General features: G+C 42.4%; 1 protein-coding gene across 2 annotated transcripts in view; it reads right to left on the bottom strand.

The window, feature by feature from the left end:
- The window catches only part of BACH2 (BTB domain and CNC homolog 2), a 383,072-nt gene that overhangs the window by 69,783 nt on the left and 293,316 nt on the right, over positions 1–19,973 (bottom strand). For both annotated transcript variants that reach the window (XM_052645752.1, XM_052645751.1), the window contains one exon: positions 16,362–16,616. In XM_052645752.1, coding sequence (XP_052501712.1) covers positions 16,362–16,604 — 243 coding nt within the window. In that variant the 5' untranslated portion in view covers positions 16,605–16,616. The remainder of the gene's footprint in view (positions 1–16,361; positions 16,617–19,973) is intronic.

The raw sequence follows: 19,973 nt of genomic DNA, 5'->3' as shown, positions 1-19,973 counted from the left end.
ACAGAGAGAAGGTGGCCATCTGCAGACCAAGGAGAGAGGCTTTAGGATAAACCAAACCTGCAGACACCTCAGTCTTGGACTTCTAGCCTCCAGAGCTGTAAGAAGATAAATTTGTTGCTTACGCCACCCGTTCTGTGGTATTGTTGTTATGGCAGTCTGAGCAGATTAATACTCGGATCCTAGAAGAGTTAAAGAGCTATAGATTTCCAAGGAAAACAAGCTAAAGATCGATTTCAGAGAAAAATCACTTTTTAAAAAACTTAAAAGACATTTCTGGAGGCTCCTGGGGAGGAAGTAAGGAAGAATCAGCATTCCACTGACCACAGAGTAGGAAGCAGTTTGCATTAAGTTGCTGTAAACACCAGTGTGAGCCTTAGAGGTGCAGGCCCACTGGAACATCACTTTCTATTTTGGCTCGCTCCTGAAATCTCAGTCACACACGTGTCAGTTGTCTTCTTGCAGACTTTGGGCGTGAAGGAGGGAAGCCATCTCATTATTTCAGGGGCCTCAGCGGTCCAGGCTTTCAAGGATCCGGGGATGGCCTTATGGTGTCTTCTTTGAACAAAGCCTGGCTGAGGATGGGAGTAGCTTCTTTTACTTTTGGTTTGTTTATTTACGTGGTTGCTCTAGGTCTCTGTTGTTGCACGTGGACTTTTTCTAGTAGTATGCGGGCTTCTCACTGTGGTGGCTTCTCTTGTTGCAGAGCACAGACTTTAGCTGTCGGCTTCAGTACTTGCAGCACGTGGGCTCTAGAGCACAGGTTTAGTAGTTACGGCACTTGGGCTCAGCTGCTCTTCAGCATGTGGAATCTTCACAGACCAGGGATCGAACCCATGTCCCAGCCTTGGCAGGCAGATTCTTATCCTTCAAAGTTGCACAAGATTTGACTAGACAGTGAGAATTTCCTTCTCTATCTGGAGATGCAGAAGGTCAGAGTCCTGGAAAACATCTGTGCTATTTTCACTGAAAATAACACTAGTAATTTCCAGAGGAGTAACTCTAGAGAATATACAGGAAGGAAGAGCATCTGTAAGTTTCAATGATCATGGTAAATTGAAATATGAAAAAGGGGCTTAAACTTTTAATAAGAAGGAACTAGAAGAAATCTATCCCCTTTACCGCTTCGGGGGTTAATTTTCATTTCACCAATGAGACTGTGAGTGCAAGTGCGGTTTGGTTCAAGTTAAGGACTCTAGTCTCCTAGTCAGGAGCATGGAGGGCCCTGAGCTAGAAGGAAGGGACCAGGAGCACTGGTGCTTCTAGGAAGAAACCTGATGGGGTCACAGAACTTGTGAAATCACACATTAATACTATACTGCAGAGTTGTACATTTTCCAGCATCATGCTCCACACTCCACTTGATCTTCATTCCTGCCTTCCTTTCTATCCACTGAACTGTTCAAATAACCTTTTTATTATCGCAGAAATGTAATAATGTATGCTGCAGGAAATTGGAAATTCAGAGAAGCAAAACAAAACCCATCACGTTCCCACCATTCACAGGTCACCACTCTTAACACTTTAGCACATGCACTTTGTCTCCTTTACACACACACACACACACACACACACACACACACACTTAGAGTTTGTAGTTTTTAACCAAACTAAGATCATACTGGGCCTATTGTTTCTCAGCCTGCCTTTTCCAATTATCACCAACTTTCCATTTCAGGGAAATTTCCTCTAATATCCAGACCACATTTGAATTTCTACAACTTCCCCCCAAAGGTTCTCTATAACTGGTTTATCCAAATGAGTAACCACTCCAGGACCATATTCTGCATCTTGTTTTTAAATCTCTTAACTCTTGTTTAATTTAGCATAGTCCCACTTTTATGACACTGACTCATTGAAGAAATCAGGTCATTTGTCCTGCAGAACGTCCCACCTTCTGGATTTGCCCCATTACTCCCTCAGGCTGTTGTTATGCTTGTTTTTCTAATCACTGGTTTTCCTCTAACTGGAAATTATATCTAAAGGTTTTATGAGGTCAAGTTGCACACAGAACACATCACTGAGATGGGTGTGTATTTCATGGATATCATCAGAAGACATCTAACACCAAGGTGACTCACCAGGAGTGATGCTCAGACTGATTCCTGCCTGGGTTTGTGTGTAGAGCGTGTTTGTGTTGTTACTTTGTATCTTGTTGTGTTGCTTAGCTACTGTACTAATGTCCACCAAACATTCATCATGATGGCTTTAAACCATAAGTGAACACCTTTTCTGAATTTGTGCCTAACACTTTAAAATATGTGGCACTGGATTACAAACGCCCTGGAGGTATTTCTAGAAGCTCCGTCCTCCAGAAATTCAGTGCAGTAAGTCCCTTACATACAAAACTTCAAGTTGTGAACTTTCAAAGATGCGAATGTATGTCTGGTTCCAGCAAGGAACCAGAATCTGTGCCATCGACATCAGACGTGAGTAACACTGCAGCTTGCCTTCCATCTCCTATTGCTGACAATCCTTCAGCTCTACCATCTCCCAACTTCTCTCTCTCCTCCCATCAGTAACTCTTCTTGCCTGTTCACGTGATGCCAGTCCCTGTGTGCCAGCTGATGTACTGTACTCCTGTACTTCTCAAGGTCCTGTACTGTAAAATTAGAAACATTTTACTTTTGGGGTTTGTTTTTTATGTACATACTATTTGTGTGAAAAGCATTATAAACCAATTACAGTACAGTACTATATAGCCGATTGTTATTTGAGTACATAGGCTAACTTTGTTGGACTTCACAAACAAGTTGGATTTATGAACACACTTTCAAACAGAACGCATTTGTATGTATCTTCTTGTAGGTCACTGCATCCATCTGTGCTATGTAAGGTGTGATGATCACCATATCTCCTGGGAGGCATACTCCCTAAAAGGTCATTTAGGGAGCTCCTCTATAGGTACCTTCAGTCCAGTAAACTGTTGAGGTTTAACTTTCGCAAATAAACAAAGATAAACTTAAAACCAGTCATCCAGAGAAGACTGTTCTTAGTGGAGGAACCAGAGATGAGAGTTTCAGTGCAGGAGTTCAGGTTTAGCCCTGGCCCTTTTTTCTCTTCTCTTTTCTCAGCTGCTGCTGCTGTTTAGTGACTCAGTTGTGTCCACCTCTTTTCGACCCTGGGAACTACAGCCCTCCAGTCTCCTCTGTCCATGGGATTCTCCAGGTAAGAATACTGGAGCGGGCTGAATACTGGAGTGGGTTGCCATTTCCTTCTCCAGGGGATCTTCCTGAACCAGGGACTGAACTTGAGTCTCCTGCTTGGCAGGCAGATTCTTTACAGCTAAGACACCAGGGAAGCCATCTCTTTTCTCAGAGGGGTCAGCAATTCCCAGTTGTCTCAGCCATGCCCTATGGGCCTGTGTTCCTCATATCCGTATCATCAGCTGTGCACTCTTGGTGCCTTGTGAACATATAAAGCGCCATAGACAGACACGAAGGCTGGACAGCCTCTCTCTCCACTGATGAGTCCCACGCTCAGTTTTTGAGACCTCTCAGCTCATCACCAGGCACAAACCATTGTCAGTTCATGTTGGGACCAGGTGAGCCTCCTGACTGTGCCCTCTATCTGAAGTAGTCTATGAACCCATCCATCCAACTTTTCACTGCTAGACAGCTATTTCTTAAATTTCTTTTTATCATGTTCCATTTGGGCTCACTTTTTGGCTCACAACTATTGGCTACTCAATCAAGATTAAATTCTTTGTCTAAACTTTATTCTTTCATAGAAGGCCCCATGGAATCTGACCCTATTTTGAATTATTTCTCCAAACCTATCCTTTGTGCTAATCAGAGATGACTTCTCAAGGCCCTGTTACTGCTTCTTTTGGGACCTTGGTAGCATCAGCATCCTTTCCTGAAGGATTTCTTTCTTCTCATTCCCTGAGAAAGTCTGATCAATCCGGTGAGAGTTGGTTTTAGGAGATGAAAGGAAAACCCCATCCCACCACCCCATTGGAACCTCAGCAGCAAAAACAATGGCTAACACGTGGCGTGGCATCTACAATGAATGCTTTTGAATTGTTCACACCTTTTGATTTCTATGGTTTGCCTTGATTATTCAACTATTAATATACTGTAAGCTCTTTGGAGGAGCTGGTCTTATTTGATATTTCTAAGTTAAGGCCCTCCAAGTCCATTCCTCTTTTTCTATGAAGTACTGTCCTTAAGCCATCTTAAAGGCTTAAAGGACCTGTTTGTCCTTTAAGCACACACACACATATCTGGAGGTAATTCTGTGTTTGTTTCTACCCTATCCCAGTGTCCAGCATCTTGCACTATTATAAAAATATCCTTGAAAAGAGCTGAGATCCCCCACATGTAGCCTGGATACTATTTCTTCTGCTAGCGAGAAAGAACATCTGGTCGACATCTACCGTAATAGCCTCAAACAGGAGGCGAGGAGAGACTGTTGGACAGAAAAGGAAAGGTCATCTCATTTCGCCCCCATGAATATCCTACAAATCTGAAGGATTTAAGTCACCTGCCACTCAAATCCCCAGAGTTACAAAAGGTGTGCTTCAAACATCTTCTCCTAGAATCCTACATACTTCTTACCACTGAATCTCAGTGGTCCATATTTTTAATCTTCCCACCTTCCTAGTTGTAGGATACCACTTAATTCCTGGGATACAACAGCTCTGCTTGGCAGAAAGAATATTCTCATATAGTCTAGGGTATTCCTTGGAAGGAAGAATGACAGCTAAGGTGACAGTGTCTCTCGTGGTACAAGACTGCTTATCATTACAGAGCGAGACCCTTGAGGATCCTATCTCTCAGTAGACATTTTCCTGGTCTTTTAGGAACTTTCCTGTTTTTCCCACCCTTCTCTTTTAGTGAGTAATAAACTAAGAGTAGTAGATACGTTGTGAGAAGTCAGAGGGTATGTAACTCCATCCCAACCTGTGCCATTCCGCACGGCTTGGCACCCATGCATGCGGCCATGCTCTCTGAGACCTGCTCTATTTTACCTATTTCTGGTCGCTGATGCCACCTCTGCAAATAGCATCATCCCTATACTACTTTTAGGAAGAATAACCTGTCATTCGGTTTTGCATCTGGAGAAATCAAAAATAAACAAACCAAGAGAACAAAAATGGAGACTCAGAAATAAAGAATCGGGAAAAAATGAGTAGTGATGACATTTATTTAATACTCTTCTCTATACAGCAGAAGACAAAATGAAATCGTTGTTACTTCAACAAGCTGGAGGCCTGTAATTGTGACCTTCCATATTCTTCCTTTGATTTCCTTCTAAACTCAGGAATCTTTTGTTGGCTAAATACCAGCCTTTTTTTTTTCCCATCCCCGGGCCAACTTTTTGGCTTGCTTGGGAACAGCTGCCAGTTCTCTATGCTGCCAATCAGTCAAGAAACGTGCTCACATTGAGGGCCTGGCTCCATCCCACCCAGGGTGCTGAACGCTCTCACTTTTTCACACACAGCCTTTGCCAGGCTGCACACAGAAGTCCAGCTCAGACAGGAAAGCTCACTGTATCACCAGTGAGCTCGGAAGAGGTGCCAATGTCAGTGAGAGAGACTGTCAACATATTTGAGGAGTCGATGGCACAATGAAAGATTTTGCTATGCGTACCAAGTAAATGAAAAAAAGAACACTTCTGAAATATCAGGAAACCAAAAGTGCCATTGTTTACTTGCTCCCTGAAAGCAAAACCAATCTACCCCTTTGTCTGGTCTATGATTTGGTTAAGAACCCAAACAAACAAGAAAAGAAACAGAAAGGTATTAACTGATGAATGCCAACAACTATTTTACTTTCTTTGTGTTTCTAAGAATAGCCTTTTCTACTGAAAACCACACACCACTACAACGCCTGGATATGCTCCCTTTTATTCAGGAATTTTCTGAATCAATTTCCTGCTTTACAACTTGTCCAACCAAGATTCCAGGTGTTCTCACCATAAGGGTCCCTTTCCAAAGTTGTCTGCTTATATAGAACACCTCCAGAAATGTCATGGACACTCTGACAATAGAGCTGAAACCTGAAGATGTTTGGGGACATTCCAAGTTTCTGAATGGAATGTGAATCCATTAAAATGATTAGGTAATTTTACTGATATCCTCCCATTTGCGCCAAGTGGTAGAGCTGGCAAAGAAAAGACAGAATCAAAACCGATTCTTGGATTCCAGCTCTGAGTGATTTGGTGTGGAAACTGTATTTTCTTGTAACTCATTTAAAAAACACACCATGCTTTCACTGTTTAATTGCAATCTCAGTTTTCAGGAAGCAACGAGAAATGAGATCTATAATCGATGTTTCTCTCCTGTTCGGCTTTCAGTCTAAATGGTCCTGCGTTTTTATTGGCAGAGGAGGGCAGGTAATAACAGTGAACAAGAAACCTATTCTAAGAAGCACTGGCTCAAGTGAAGTACCACTACACCATGAGTGACTCAGCCGTGTACTCAAGAATGATTGCTCTGCATCGATAAAGCCATGCTAATTGGACAATGGCTTGCTGCCAGCTCATGTTGGCATCACCTATAACACCCCTGGCTGACAGCTATTATGTCTATCACACCTTTTTTTGGGGGGGGGTAAGCTGGATGGGAAGTGGAAATAATTTTGAAAAAACCATCCCAAGTGCTATTTAACTTCTTATCATGAATTAAAAGTTTAATTAAGTATCCTGTTAAAGGCCTGGGTTCTATGATTAAATATGACAAAAATAATACTTCTGACTCCTGATCAAGTGAAGAACTTTATAGCTCTGAACTCTTGTCTTTAAAGCTATTACTAATTTTAATTGAAATAGCTAAGAGATTCCATAACAGAGCAAAGAAAGAAATGTACTGGATGTTTAATTCATATAGAGAGAAGAGTTTTAAAATGAATAGATACACTGAAAACTACTACAAAATTTAATTCAAACAACTTTACCGTCAAAGGTTTTTATAAATGGACCTATTTTAAAATGTTGATGACCGTTTTCATCCTACATTATACAGGGGGAAATAGGTATAGTCAAAGAAAGTCTTAAAACTGGCTTTGAAATCAGGTCACTTAAAAATAATTCTTAGATAGGTCTTAGTTTTTTGTCTACTTAACTCCTTCTACTATGCCAAAAGAGGAACACATCTCTGCTTAAAGTTCTTTAAATAGGACTTACTGGCCTCAGGATTTAGAAAATGTAAGAGGTTTGGAAATAGCTTATCTATTTCAGTTTTAAAATTAGCTATTGCTGTGGCTATTTTCACCCCAGATTTCCTTCCCTCTGTAGCAGTGCCACTAAGCAGCCTTCAGAGATGGAATCACAATAGCATTAACACCCCATTTTGTGGCTTTGCTTTTATTGCACCCCCATCTGAGACAGAGGCCCAGATTTCAGGGCTGGAAGTCACCTCTGTGTAACTATAAATATGTTCTGCCTTCAGGCAGTTCAAAATTATCAGCATGAGTCTAGGGCTTGAAAACTTCTTACCTGCCAGCAAGTAGTTACCTGGAATATTTTGACTTATTATTTATTTGCTTTTTTTTTTTTCATCTGCTGCCAAGTCTCACTAATGCAACTTGGAAAATTGCACCACAGCTTTTAATGAGGACCCTGAGGTAAGAGTCATTTCATCAGAGAAGGTTGTGCTTTCCTTCTAGGGGAATAATAACACCTACTGTCTATATAGCACCATCCTTCCAAGAAGTTTAACTTATCACATTTCATTAATCTGAAGAGCAGACTTGAAAGGCAAACTGTTATCCAGTATTGTTACTCCCTGCATATACACATGGACATTGACATCATTAAATGAAAATAAGTTTTTTCAAGATACTTCTGAAATGGTTATAGAGTAGTGATCTACATTTTCTACAAGCTGTCTGTGTTCTAGGTTATCAAATAGCCCAGGGGTTCTATAGCTCTTGAGCTGTCATCTGTGAACTCTCGTAAGACCATCTCCAAAAGGTCAGGGAGGATTTACAAACAGAAGTAAGCTCACATCTCTTCTGAAGCCGAATGATTCTCTCCTTTCCAGACCAATCTGCTTCCCATCTCCCTGGTCTTTCCCTACCTCTCAATCCAGACATCTTGTCTCTCTTTCTGACCTGCAGGATTTTTTTCCTCTCCCTCCAGTAGGAACCTAGAAAAATTCAAAGACCATCAACTTGTCGCCTAGGCTAGGTAGCCAGGGATCATCCAGTTCAACTCCATCAATTTTGAAGGATGAACCTTGCTAAGTTGAGTATTCCCACTTGCTCAGGAGATCCTACCCCCTTTCAAGTCCTCAAGAGCAATTCTTTTAGGGACTAGTCTTGTTGTCTCCCATATCAGCAAGTTTTCTCTCTCTTTTGGAACTTTCCCATCCACCCAAGTATGAGTCAGGATGAGCTCTGCTGTGCAAACAAACACACACTAAGTCTTAATGCCTTAACATAAATGTTAATTCCTCATTCATGTCACAGTCTGATTTGAGTCAGATGGCTCTCCTCCAACAGTGACTCAAGAATCTAGGTTGTGGTTCCACTACCTAGGAGTTCTCTGACAGCAGTTCAATGGATAAAAAAGAACATGAAGAGCTCAGGCTTACTCTTAACTGCCTCAGGCTAGAATTGACATGTGACTTCCTCTCACCTTTTACTGGCTGGATCTAGTTACCCATTACACCTAATTGTGAATGTGGTCTTCTTGTGTGTTCAGGAAAGAGAGGAAAATTGGATATGAGTGAATATTGATAATCTTTATCTTCAGGGGCAAGTGTGCTGGAATTTCTCCCTACTGAAAACAAAAGCCCAAAGAAAACCTTTTGTGACTCTATTTCCCTCCAGTTTCTGGCTCACCTCTCTACTCGCTTTACATCAAAGGCTTAAAAAAAATGTAGCCTATGTGAACTTCTTCAAATACTTCACTTCTTGCTAGAACAGAACCCAACTGGTTTTTGCTCCTATTGCTTTCCCAAGTGCTCAACGAAATCATGAATGGCTTCCAAATTACTGGATGGTCAATTTTCAACCTTCACCTTAGCTCACTATCAGCTTCATCTGACATAGCTGATCACTCTCTCCACCTTGAAATACTTTAATTACCTGGCTTCTGACACACTACACTTTTTGTTGTTTTTGCTTTTCTTTCTATTTCAATAGCTGCTCTTTCTTGGTTTACCCTATTACCTCTTCTTTTTCTCTATAACCTCTTAGTTGTGGAAAGACTCAAGAATCAATCCTAAGACCACTCTCTCTCTCTCTCTCTTTTTTTTCTATCTATACTTATTCATTTCGCATTTGTATGTGGTCTTGGGACTTTCAACACCCCCAATACTCTGGTATTAAAATTCTATCTCTGGGCTGGATTTCTCCCATGAATCTCAGTCATGTATATCCTTACTGTGTAGCAGACAACTCTGAAAGGGCTTCCCTGGTGGCTCAGATGGTAAAGAATTTGCCTGCAATGCAAGAGATCCGGGTTAGATCTTTGGGTAGGGAAGATCCTCTGAATAAGGAAATGGCAACCCACTCCAGTGTTCTTGCCTGGAGAATCCCATGGACAGAGGAGCCTGGCAGGCTACAGTCCATGAGGTCTCAAAGAGTAGGACATGTGTATGTCCTTACTGTGTAGCAGACAACTCTACCTAGATGTTAATAGGCATCTCAGACTTAATATGTACAAAACAGAACTCCTAATCCTGCCCCACCCGCACCATCTGAAACCTATTTCCTTCAGGCTTTCACCAATCCCAGGTAACAGCAACTTCATCCTCCCAACAGTCTGCCCAAACCTTGGCGTTATCCTTAACTCTTTCTCTTTCACCCTGTATTTAATCTACAGAATAATCCCATAAGCTCTACTTTCAAAATATTACCAGAGGGACTTCCCTGGTGGTCCAGTGATTAGGACCCCATGCTTCTACTGCATGGGACCGAGGTTTGATCCCTGGTCAGAGAACGAAAAGCCCTCAAGCTGAGCAGCCAAACAAACAGATGTTTGCAAACTTTAAAAAAAAAAATTACCGGAATCTAACACTGATCACCACTCCCCCGCTATCGCCCTGGTCTGGGCTCTCATGTCAGGCCTGGTTTGCTGCCTCAGCATCTTCAATGCTTTCCTTGCTATGCCCTTGTCCTCTTTCAATTTATCCTCACCCAGCAGTCAAAGTTATCTTTTCCTGTGAAACCCTCCACTGGCCTCCCAGCTCATTCCAAGGTAATACGCCCTGCTTGTCCCTGATTCTTCTCTGCTGTGCCACCTTCCACGCACCCTTTGTTCGTGTTACTACTGTGTGTCAAACAGGCCAGGCCGTTCTAGCCTCAGGGCCTCTTCCTTGCCATTCCTTCCACCTGGGTCATTCTTCCTCCACAGGTCAGCACGGCTGTCTCCCTCACCTTTTTCAGGTGTTTATACAAAAATCATCCCCCAGGGACTTCCCTGGTGGTCCAGTGGTTAAGAATCCACCTTCCAAGGCAGTAGACACAGGTTCGATTTCTGGTCAGAGAACTAAGGTCCCACATGCCTCGGAGTGACTAAGCCCAGTGCGCCGCAACTGAGAGAGAAGTGTTAGCATCGCAGCTAAGATCCCATGTGCTCCCACGTACTGCAACTAAGACCCAATGCAGCCAAATATAAAGTAAATACATTAAAACAAAGTCATCTTCCAATCAGGCCTTTCCTGACCACCCTATTCAGAATGGCAATATCTGAACCCTGATGGTCCTTAATCCCCTCCCCTGCTTTGTTTTCCTCAGTGGCATCTAACAAAGTCCATGTTGCATTTATTTATTTGCTATCTTTTCTTCTCCCCTACTGGAATGTCAGCTCTGTGTGTTCATTAGGTTCATCCAGTACCTAGAACGCTATCTCCTGGTACAGCCTTTGATAAACATTTATAGGATGAATGAATAAATGAATGAATGAATGAATGAGGAAACAGAAACTCAAGGAGGTTGACTGGCCTGCTCAAGACCCTACGTACAGTTAGTGCCAACGTCCAGATTGTGGTTTTCCCAGCCCCTCATGGTTGATGCGCCTCAGTTCCTAAAATTGGCCTACTCTACTTGAGAGGTTTGTCTAGGCGATAAATGAGGGGACGCCAAAGGGCTGGCTCTGTGCTTCGGGGTTGGGGAATGCTTTGCGTTTCTTGGTCAGGCCGTTCCAGAGACCTCCCCCACCCCCACAAGAATCACTCTTGGGCTCAGAACGCTGTGGGCATCCTCTGCTCATCCAGCATGGAACACTTTCTGTAGTATGACATCCTGAAAGCACTGTCCAAAGATAATTATACCTGTCTTATTGTTTCTTTAAAAAACTGGGCTGAAGCCATTCCAGGAACATTAATGGCTTTCATCGTCTCTAAAAACTTTCAGACAAGAAGATTCCATCATTTCCCTGCTGGCCTCTGGGCCCAGCAGCACTGCACAGGGACATTCTTTCCTGCACCCTGTGGTGGAGACTTCATAACAAATGCCATTTTTTTCAGAACCCTTTTGGGTCAGTTTTCCCTGTTGTTTAGCACTATCAAAACAAGATCTGTCACAAAACATTGGGAGGGAGAGAGAAAGTGAAAGACACAGGAAAAGCAAAAGACAGAGATAGTGAGTGAGCAGAAGTCTGAAATATATTGACAGTTATGAAAACCTAAGGTCTGCCTGAAGGGGCCATATGTACGTAAGTCTACCCTACAGCCATTCCCTGGGTGAACCTTCTCCTTCTCTGGAGAGTGAAAGAACCCGGCAGACAAGCCCAGAGAAAGGGACCAGAGCCTTGGCAATAACCTCTCTCCATCTTGTTTGTTTGTTTGTTGATGGCAAATGAGAACTGGGTATATTTAAGGTATACAATGTGATGTTTTGATATATGCATACACTGTGAAATGATTACCACTAAAAACAAATGAATGAATCTGTCACCTCCCATAGCTATCTTTTATTTTTGGGTGTGTGGTGAGAACTCTTGAGATTTACTCTCTTGGTGAATTTCAAGTATACTATATGCTATTATTAGCTACAGCGACCATGCTTTACATTAGGTCTCTAGAACTTATTCATCTTATAACCGAAAGTTTGTACCCTTTGATCAATATCTCCCCTTTGGCCCTACCCCTCAGCTTCTGGTAACCACTGTTCTATTCTGTTACTATGAGTTTGACTTTTTTCCTTAAATGCCACAAGTAAGTGAGAATATGCAATATTTGTCTTTCTTGGTCTGGCTTATTTAACTTAGTATAATGTCCTCTATGTTTATTCATGTTGCCACAAACATCAGGATTTCCTTTTTTTTTTTTTTAAGCTAAATAATATTCTCTTGTGTGTATGTATGTGTGTATTTACATACAGGCCTCATCTTTATCCATTCATCTGTTGACAGACACTTAGGTTGCTTCCAGATTTTGGATATTGTGAATTATGCTGCAATGAACATGGGACTGCACATAGCTCTTTGAGATAGTGATTTTATTTCCTTTGGATATAGACTCAGAGTGGGATTGCTGGATTGGACGGTAGTTCTACTATTTTTAACTTTTTGAGGCACCTCCATACTATTTTCCACAATGGCTCTACTAATTTACATTCCCACGACAGTGCACAAAGGTTTCCCTTTCTCCACATCCTTGCCAACATAGCAAGAACGGCCTTGCCATGCTTGGCACATCAACCACTTTCTCTTTATCTCTTAACTCGAAATACGCTTACTATTATACATCAGATGATCTGTTTCATTGTTGAATGAAAGCACTAAGGACAACGCCTTATCCCCTAGTCTTTGGTAACACATATTCCTGGATGTCCTTTTCAATGAGGAGCCAACACTCAAGTCACACAAATCCTAGGGACTATCTGTCATTCCATTTTATGGGAGGAAAAAAAAGGAAGACAATTTCTTGACTCTTTGACTTCTAAGAGGCCCCTTTCAGTTCAGAGACTACACTGGCACTGTGGTGGGCTCAGCTCTGCAGGCAATGGTGCTGCCCATCGGGGGTCAGGGTTTGGGGCTAGAATTGCGCAAGTGGACAGCGGCTGCAGGCCGGAGCCGGGTCTGGCCTAAGCCGACTAAGCAGGGCAGTAGGAGGGGTAGCAGTTTGTATCTGGAGATTTCCTAGCCAAAGATGGAGCTTTTGGATTTGGCCGTGCTGGCCCATGAGAAGCTCAGTGGCTGGCCGGCCGAGAGCACAGAAGTGAGCCGAGCGAGAACAAGGCTGGGACAAGGGCCAGAAGGTGATCTGACCATGATAGATTGTGATGAAGATTTCCAAGGAGCTAATGAAATGGTTTTTCTTACATCATAGGAACCAAATGCCAGTAAGTTCCAGGCAGCTACTTTTCAAGGTAGTGTTTGTGATGTTTATTCACCACTTAATTCAAATTCTATGAAGTCATTCACTGAGCTAAGTAGGACAATGATCTTTGAGCCTGCAAGGACCTTGCAGTGTGCACACAGCAAGGAGAGAAAACAATGCCCGGTGCTTGGTTGGGGCCACAGGACGGGGCTCTGAGCAGAGGCGACAGGCTTGGAAGTGGGTCTCAGAAAAAAATTACAGACCCACAGAGGAAAATACCATGGAGGCTTGTTTGCATGCCCATTAGCGAGAAGCTTAGAGCTGGGTTCCTGACAATATGAATTCACGTATCATAGGAAGGGAAAAAAAAAAGTTATATCTGAAGGTTTCAGGCACATAAATAACCAGAATGTTTTAATGATTTGGAAATGCATATGACACAGGGGCAAAAATCGTTTCACACGACTAGAAAGAAGAAAATCAGCATTTAGCAGATTCTCACTTAACTGGAAGACAAACAACCGAAAAGTTCCAACAGCAGATTTTTGTGTGACATCTCTACAGTGTGCCTCTGACTACAGCGCCCAGTGCCAAGGAAATAAGTGATCATCAGGGATTTGATCTAAAAAGAAACTTTTAGGTTAGGTTTTATTGCCTTGGCATTGCATTATGACACATAATTTAAGGACTTCAGAATTTTAGGGGTTTTTACAGGTAAGAACTAGGGCTCAGAGAGGTTAAGGGACTAGACGAGGATTACAGAGCTTACTGGGATTGGGGGAGGCCAGGGCTTATAAGGTACAGGGTCCAGGGAGTTTTAAGATGTGGTCAGCAGTCATGGAAGAGAGACTAAATTATGTAAATTATGGTTTTCATTTGTAAATACATTTTAAAATAATCTAACTTTTTAAAAGCAGTATAAAACATAAATTAGGTGGTTCTCAAACAGATACAGATAGTAAATTAACTGCAAACTCCACCCCCTCCCCAAAACCATTCTGGGTAAGTGGGATTCTTGTCAGATATTTTCAGAGAATTCTAGAGCGAAAGTAAATTCAAAAGGCATTCTTGACACCCGCCCCTCTAGAGACGAAGAAAGAGTCTCACATTTGATGAAGTCCTACTAGTTTAAATGGAGACTTTTATATTTATCCTATCACCTCATGATGGATTAAGTAGCTGCCCATTAACACAGACGAGGACAGTCCAGCTCAGGATCACTAGTCACCAGGAACCTGCCTCTCCTTGGCCTTCCCACATCACTTGGCATATAAACGTCCCTCCCTACCCCAGCCCCGATTACATGGCCTTCAGCTGATTGGCTCTTTGGCATCTTGTATCGGGATCTTTTTAGTTATGCTCTTGCCAGGGGTGTGAGGAGTAGTGATGGAGCCTTTCACATGGGTACATAGCAAAGAATATTCATGTGAAACTCTATGCCACCTTCACTTTGCCAGCGGGCCACTCTCCTGCTTTGCAGACGTTGCTTAACAGGGGACTGGATCTGGTGATCCTTCTGACTCCCTGTCTATTTTTTTTTTTGGGGGGGGGGGGCGGGTATACAGCGACTTTTAAAAATTGAAGGACAGTTGATTTAAATTGTTTCAGGTGTACAGCAAAGTGTTTCAGATTTATAGATAGGAATATATATGCATCTATATTCTTTGGGCTTCCCTGGGGGCTCGATTCTTTTCCATTATAGGTTATTATAAGATACTGAATCTAGCTCCCTGTGCAAATAATGTTGTCTTAAAGTCTATTTTGACTAGTATCAATAAAGCTCCCCTAGCTTCCTTGCTGTTTATCTATTTTATATTTTGTATATAGTAGTGTGTATATTTGTTTCTTAGGTTGAACTTGAATGTCTTTCTGCAGAGCAGGTGCTTGCCTCACCATTGCCTATTTCTTATATAATGAAAGTGAAAGTTGTTCAGTCATGTCTGACTCTTTTTAACCCCATGGACTATACAGTCCACGGAATTCTCCAGGCCAGAATACTGGAGTGGGTAGCTGTTCCCTTCAACAGGGGATCTTCCCAACCCAGGGATCAAACCCAGGTCTCCCACATTGCAGGCAGATTCTTTATCGTCTGAGCCACCAGGGAAGCCCACTTTTTATATATAACCTGCTTTATTCATTTTTATGATTTCTAGGCCTCTGGAGGCACTGGATTTATGACTTCTGGGACTTAGAGCTAGTTGCACCCATCATTCCCTCAGGGTGACTGGGTCCTTGGTTTCTCCTAGGAGTGCTGTGAAGAGCTGCTCTGTGGATCATGGCACAACTCTGGGGCTCTCTTTGTACAGACTATGGGTGTGAGTTGTGCAGTGCACAGCCTGTGCAGCTGTCAGTGGCCCTAGTGCTGGTGGTGCATAGGAAATGATTCTGGCCTGAACACAAAGCCTAAGGCTGCTCAGTGTCACTCTTAGTTCCACAGAAATGAAGAGGAGTCAGGATGACGGAAGAAGAGAAACAGCATATGCAATTCAAAGGGGTGACCAATCTAATGGTCTGTCAGCATGAAGCCTATCTTTTGAGTGTCGGCAGCTCAAACTAGTCAATTGAGTATCATCTCTGGACAGAGCAAGTACATCTACTAGTGTCCCCAAGGTACAGAAGTGACTGGACTCCCCAAAGTAATTAAGAAACCTGAGTAGGGTATTTTCAACAATGGTGAGAAAAGCACAGTTTACGCTTCTTAGAATCTAACTATATTAACTGTGAAAACGACCGCTTGCTTTTACTTTGCCCCTGGGCAAGGAAGGTGCTGTGAATACTTTCATTCTTTTACTCTCAAGGTAAGTCAAGTGTTCCTTCAACCATTTGAAAGAGAAAAATCATAGCAACAGCCCCAGTGATTCAGATCCCACATCTAGGATTGTACTAAACTTCGGTCAAACGACTCAAAACCCGAAGAGTAAGTGAACTAGAAACTATGAGAGGCTGCGAGCCACAGGTGAGGTTCAGATTCACGCTTCCGAGACTTGAAATGCATCAAATAGAAACCGGCTCAGCCACAAACCTAACATGTGGGTAACTTGATCATCAACCCGCAAGTGGGGATGTGGCATTGCGCCCACCTTCCAGGTCCACCTCCCAGTCAACAGGCCTCTGTTAGCAACCACACGAACAAACCATAGTACCGTACCTCCTCGGGCAAGCTGACCACCAAATCATTTTTCGTCTGTCCGACCAGCGCCTGCCAGAAGTATTCACTGCATGCGGCCAGCACAGCTCGGTGGGCCCGGAACTCCTTCCTTTCCACGATCAGGGTCACGTCACAGAGAATATCCTTTTTGCGCTGGTCATTGAGGCCCAGGAGGATGTTGGTGCAGTGGACTGTGGACTCATACACATACATGGGGGAGTCAGGCTTCTCATCCACAGACATGCCGTTCACACCCTGAAAGAGAGCAAGCCAGCCTGGGTCATCGTGGCTCCCTGCGTCAGAGAGACGGTGAGAAAGGATGCTGCCCTCCTGTGAACCACCACCCTGATGGAGTCAGGCTGAAAGGCGCAGAACTGTCTGTTAGCATCTTATGCTCAGTTAGCACCGTGAACTCATAAAACATCTGGAAAGTCGTATTCTATGGCTGACTTTTCTCCTTTCCCCTTACTGCGTCTTTTTAAACCCCAATGGAAACAAAGCCAGGTCTTTTAATAGAACACCCCAAACACTCAAAACACATACCCACTTTAAAACTTGGTAGTTTTGATTTTGTTAGTGGACTGAAAGGGAACTTTCACACATACTCAGTCCCAGTGCAAGTATTAACTGAGCTTTGTGTTAAGAGGAAATGAATCATTCAGAAGTATTGGCAATGCTGCCTTGATGAAGCACGTGTTTAAGTTTCTGGGCTGAAATTTGGCCAAGACACCAAGTGGTTAAACATCTAATCACAATGTGTAATTTAACATGGGAACTAAACGGACTGTGTATGATGGAGTGGATGTAGCCACTTATCTATAGCAATTGCCCTCCACCACTTCAAGCAAAGCTACCATAATGCTACTACTGTCATGAAAGGCTCTTGAAAAGAAGTGGAAGTGTGCTATCATTACTCCAGCAGACTGGAGGTACACTCTCTTCAAGGAAATACAGTATATCACATTAGCAGTCAAAAAAAAGATATATTCAACAGTGAAGATTACTTTTACAAAGAGGTTCTTTGCTTTAAAAAGTGTCCACTGACGAATTTAAAAAATCTAATTAATTTACCTAACAGTTGCGCTAGTGGTAAAGAACCTACCAGCCAATGCAGGAGACATAAGAGATGTAGGTTTGATCCCTGGGTCAGGAAGATCCCCTAGAGTAGGAAATGGCAACTCACTCCAGTATTCCTGCCTGGAAAATCCCATGGACAGAGGAGCCTGGCAGGCTACAGTCCATGGGGTCACAAGAGTCAGACATGACTGAAGTGACTTAGCATGCAACAGTTTTCCAGTAATGTTTACACTAGTATTAATTTCAATAGTGAGTCTTATTTTCTTTTTGGCTTTATTCTTATTTATTTCATTTAAAAAAACTTAAACAATTTTTTGGTGGTGCTGCCTGGCATTCGGGATCTTAATTCCTTGACCAGGGATTGAACCCATGTCCCATGCAGTGGAAGCATGGAGTCTTAACTACAAGACTGCCAGAGAAGGCCTTCTTATTTATTTTAAAAGAGCTTTAACACACCATAAAATTGCATAGCCTAGAGCATGCAATCTTGACATATTTTGGCAGATATTCACAACTGTGAAACAATACTAAGTCACTTCAGTTGTGTCCAACTCTTTGCGACCCTATGGACTGTAGCCCGCCAGGCTCCTCTGTCCATGGGATTCTCCAGGCAAGAATACTGGAGTGGGTTGCCATTTCATTCTCCAGGGGATCTTCCTGACCCAGGGATGGAACCTGTGTCTCTTGTGTCTCCTGCACTGGCAGGTGGGTTCCTTATCACTAGTGTCACCTGGGAAGTCCAAAAATGTATTCTCCAAATACAGTAGTCCCTTGGTATCCATTGGAATTGACTCCAAGACTGCCCACAAACACCAAAATCCATGGATTTTGAAACCATAATCACAATCAATACACTGAACATATTCTTCACCACTGAGTCTCTTTACATCCCTTAACAATCTCTCCCTTGCACTCCTCCATTCACCTACTGATGGATACTTGGGTATTTCCAGCTTTGGGTTGTTACAGATAAAGCTCCTCTGGATTAGTGTATAAATCTCTGTATGAATGTAAGCTTTCATTTCTCTCATGTAAACACCTAGAGATAGAATTGATGGATCATTTTGTATGTGTAAGTCTAACTTATATAGAAACAGCCCCTGTTTTCTAAAGTGGCTGTGCCATTTTACATTTTCAATGGCAATGGATGAGAGTTCACTTCTTTCCCATCCTTGCCACCACGTGGTATGGTCAGCCTTTCTAAGTTTGGCAGTTATAATAGGTGCATTGTGGCATCTCTCAGTGATTTCAGTTTGCTTTTCTCCAGTGACTGAAGATATTGAGAATCTTTCATGTGCTTATTTGTCATCTATCCATTTTCTCGGTAGAGCATTTAATCTCAGAGTCGTGGGTTCATGCCCCACGTTGAGTGATGTGTTGGAGCTTCCCTGGAGGCTCAGATGGTACTGCTTGCAGTGCAGGAGACCTGAGTTCAATCCCTGAGTCAGTAAGATCCTCTGGAGAAGGCAATGGCAACCCACTCCAGTACTCGTGCCTGGAGAATTCCATAGACAGAGGAGCCTGGTAGGCTTATAGTCCATGGGGTCGCAAAGAGTCGGGTGTGACCAAGCGACTAACACTTTCACTTTCATACCTTTTCTCTGGAGAGATTCTTTGCCATTTTATACTGGGTTGTTTCCTTATTACTGAGTTTTGAACGTTCTTTTTTTTTTTTAATTTTTTTTAATTTAATTTTTTTAATTTTAAAATCTTTAATTCTTACATGTGTTCCCAAACATGAACCCCCCTCCCACCTCCCTCCCCATAACATCTCTGTGGGTCATCCCCATGCACCAGCCCCAAGCATGCTGTATCCTGCGTCAGACATAGACTGGCGATTCAATTCTTACATGATAGTATACATGATAGAATGCCATTCTCCCAAATCATCCCACCCTCTCCCTCTCCCTCTGAGTCCAAAAGTCCGTTATACACAGCTGTGTCTTTTTTCCTGTCTTGCATACAGGGTCATCATTGCCATCTTTCTAAATTCCATATATAAGTGTTAGTATACTGTATTGGTGTTTTTCTTTCTGGCTTACTTCACTCTGTATAATCGGCTCCAGTTTCATCCATCTCATCAGAACTGAATCAAATGAATTCTTTTTAATGGCTGAGTAATACTCCATTGTGTATATGTACCACAGCTTTCTTTATAAAAGTTTTTAATAAAAGTCTATCAGATATGTGATTTGCAAATGTTTTCTCCAGGTCTATAGCTTGTCGTTTTATTCTCTTAGCAGTGTCTTTCAAAAAGCAGAAAATCTTCATTTGATGAAGTCCAGTGACCAATTTTTTCTTTAATGAATCATGCTTTTGGTGTCATATCTAAAAACCCTTTGCACAAACCAAGGTCACATCTTTTGTCAGATTTACAACTAGATATTAATATTTTTAATGCAATTAGAAATGGTTTTGTTTTTAACTTACATTTCTGATTTTTCATTGTTAGTATATAGATATATAAATTATTTTTGCATGTTCATATTGTATCCTGCAGCTTTGTATAACTTGCTTATCAGTTTCCATAGACTT

This window comes from Budorcas taxicolor, chromosome 9, assembly GCF_023091745.1.
Source record: "Budorcas taxicolor isolate Tak-1 chromosome 9, Takin1.1, whole genome shotgun sequence".
In the NCBI taxonomy this organism is placed as follows: Eukaryota; Metazoa; Chordata; class Mammalia; order Artiodactyla; family Bovidae; genus Budorcas; species Budorcas taxicolor.
Note: the sequence above shows the minus strand (reverse complement) of the source record. Positions and strands in the feature narration are given on the sequence as shown.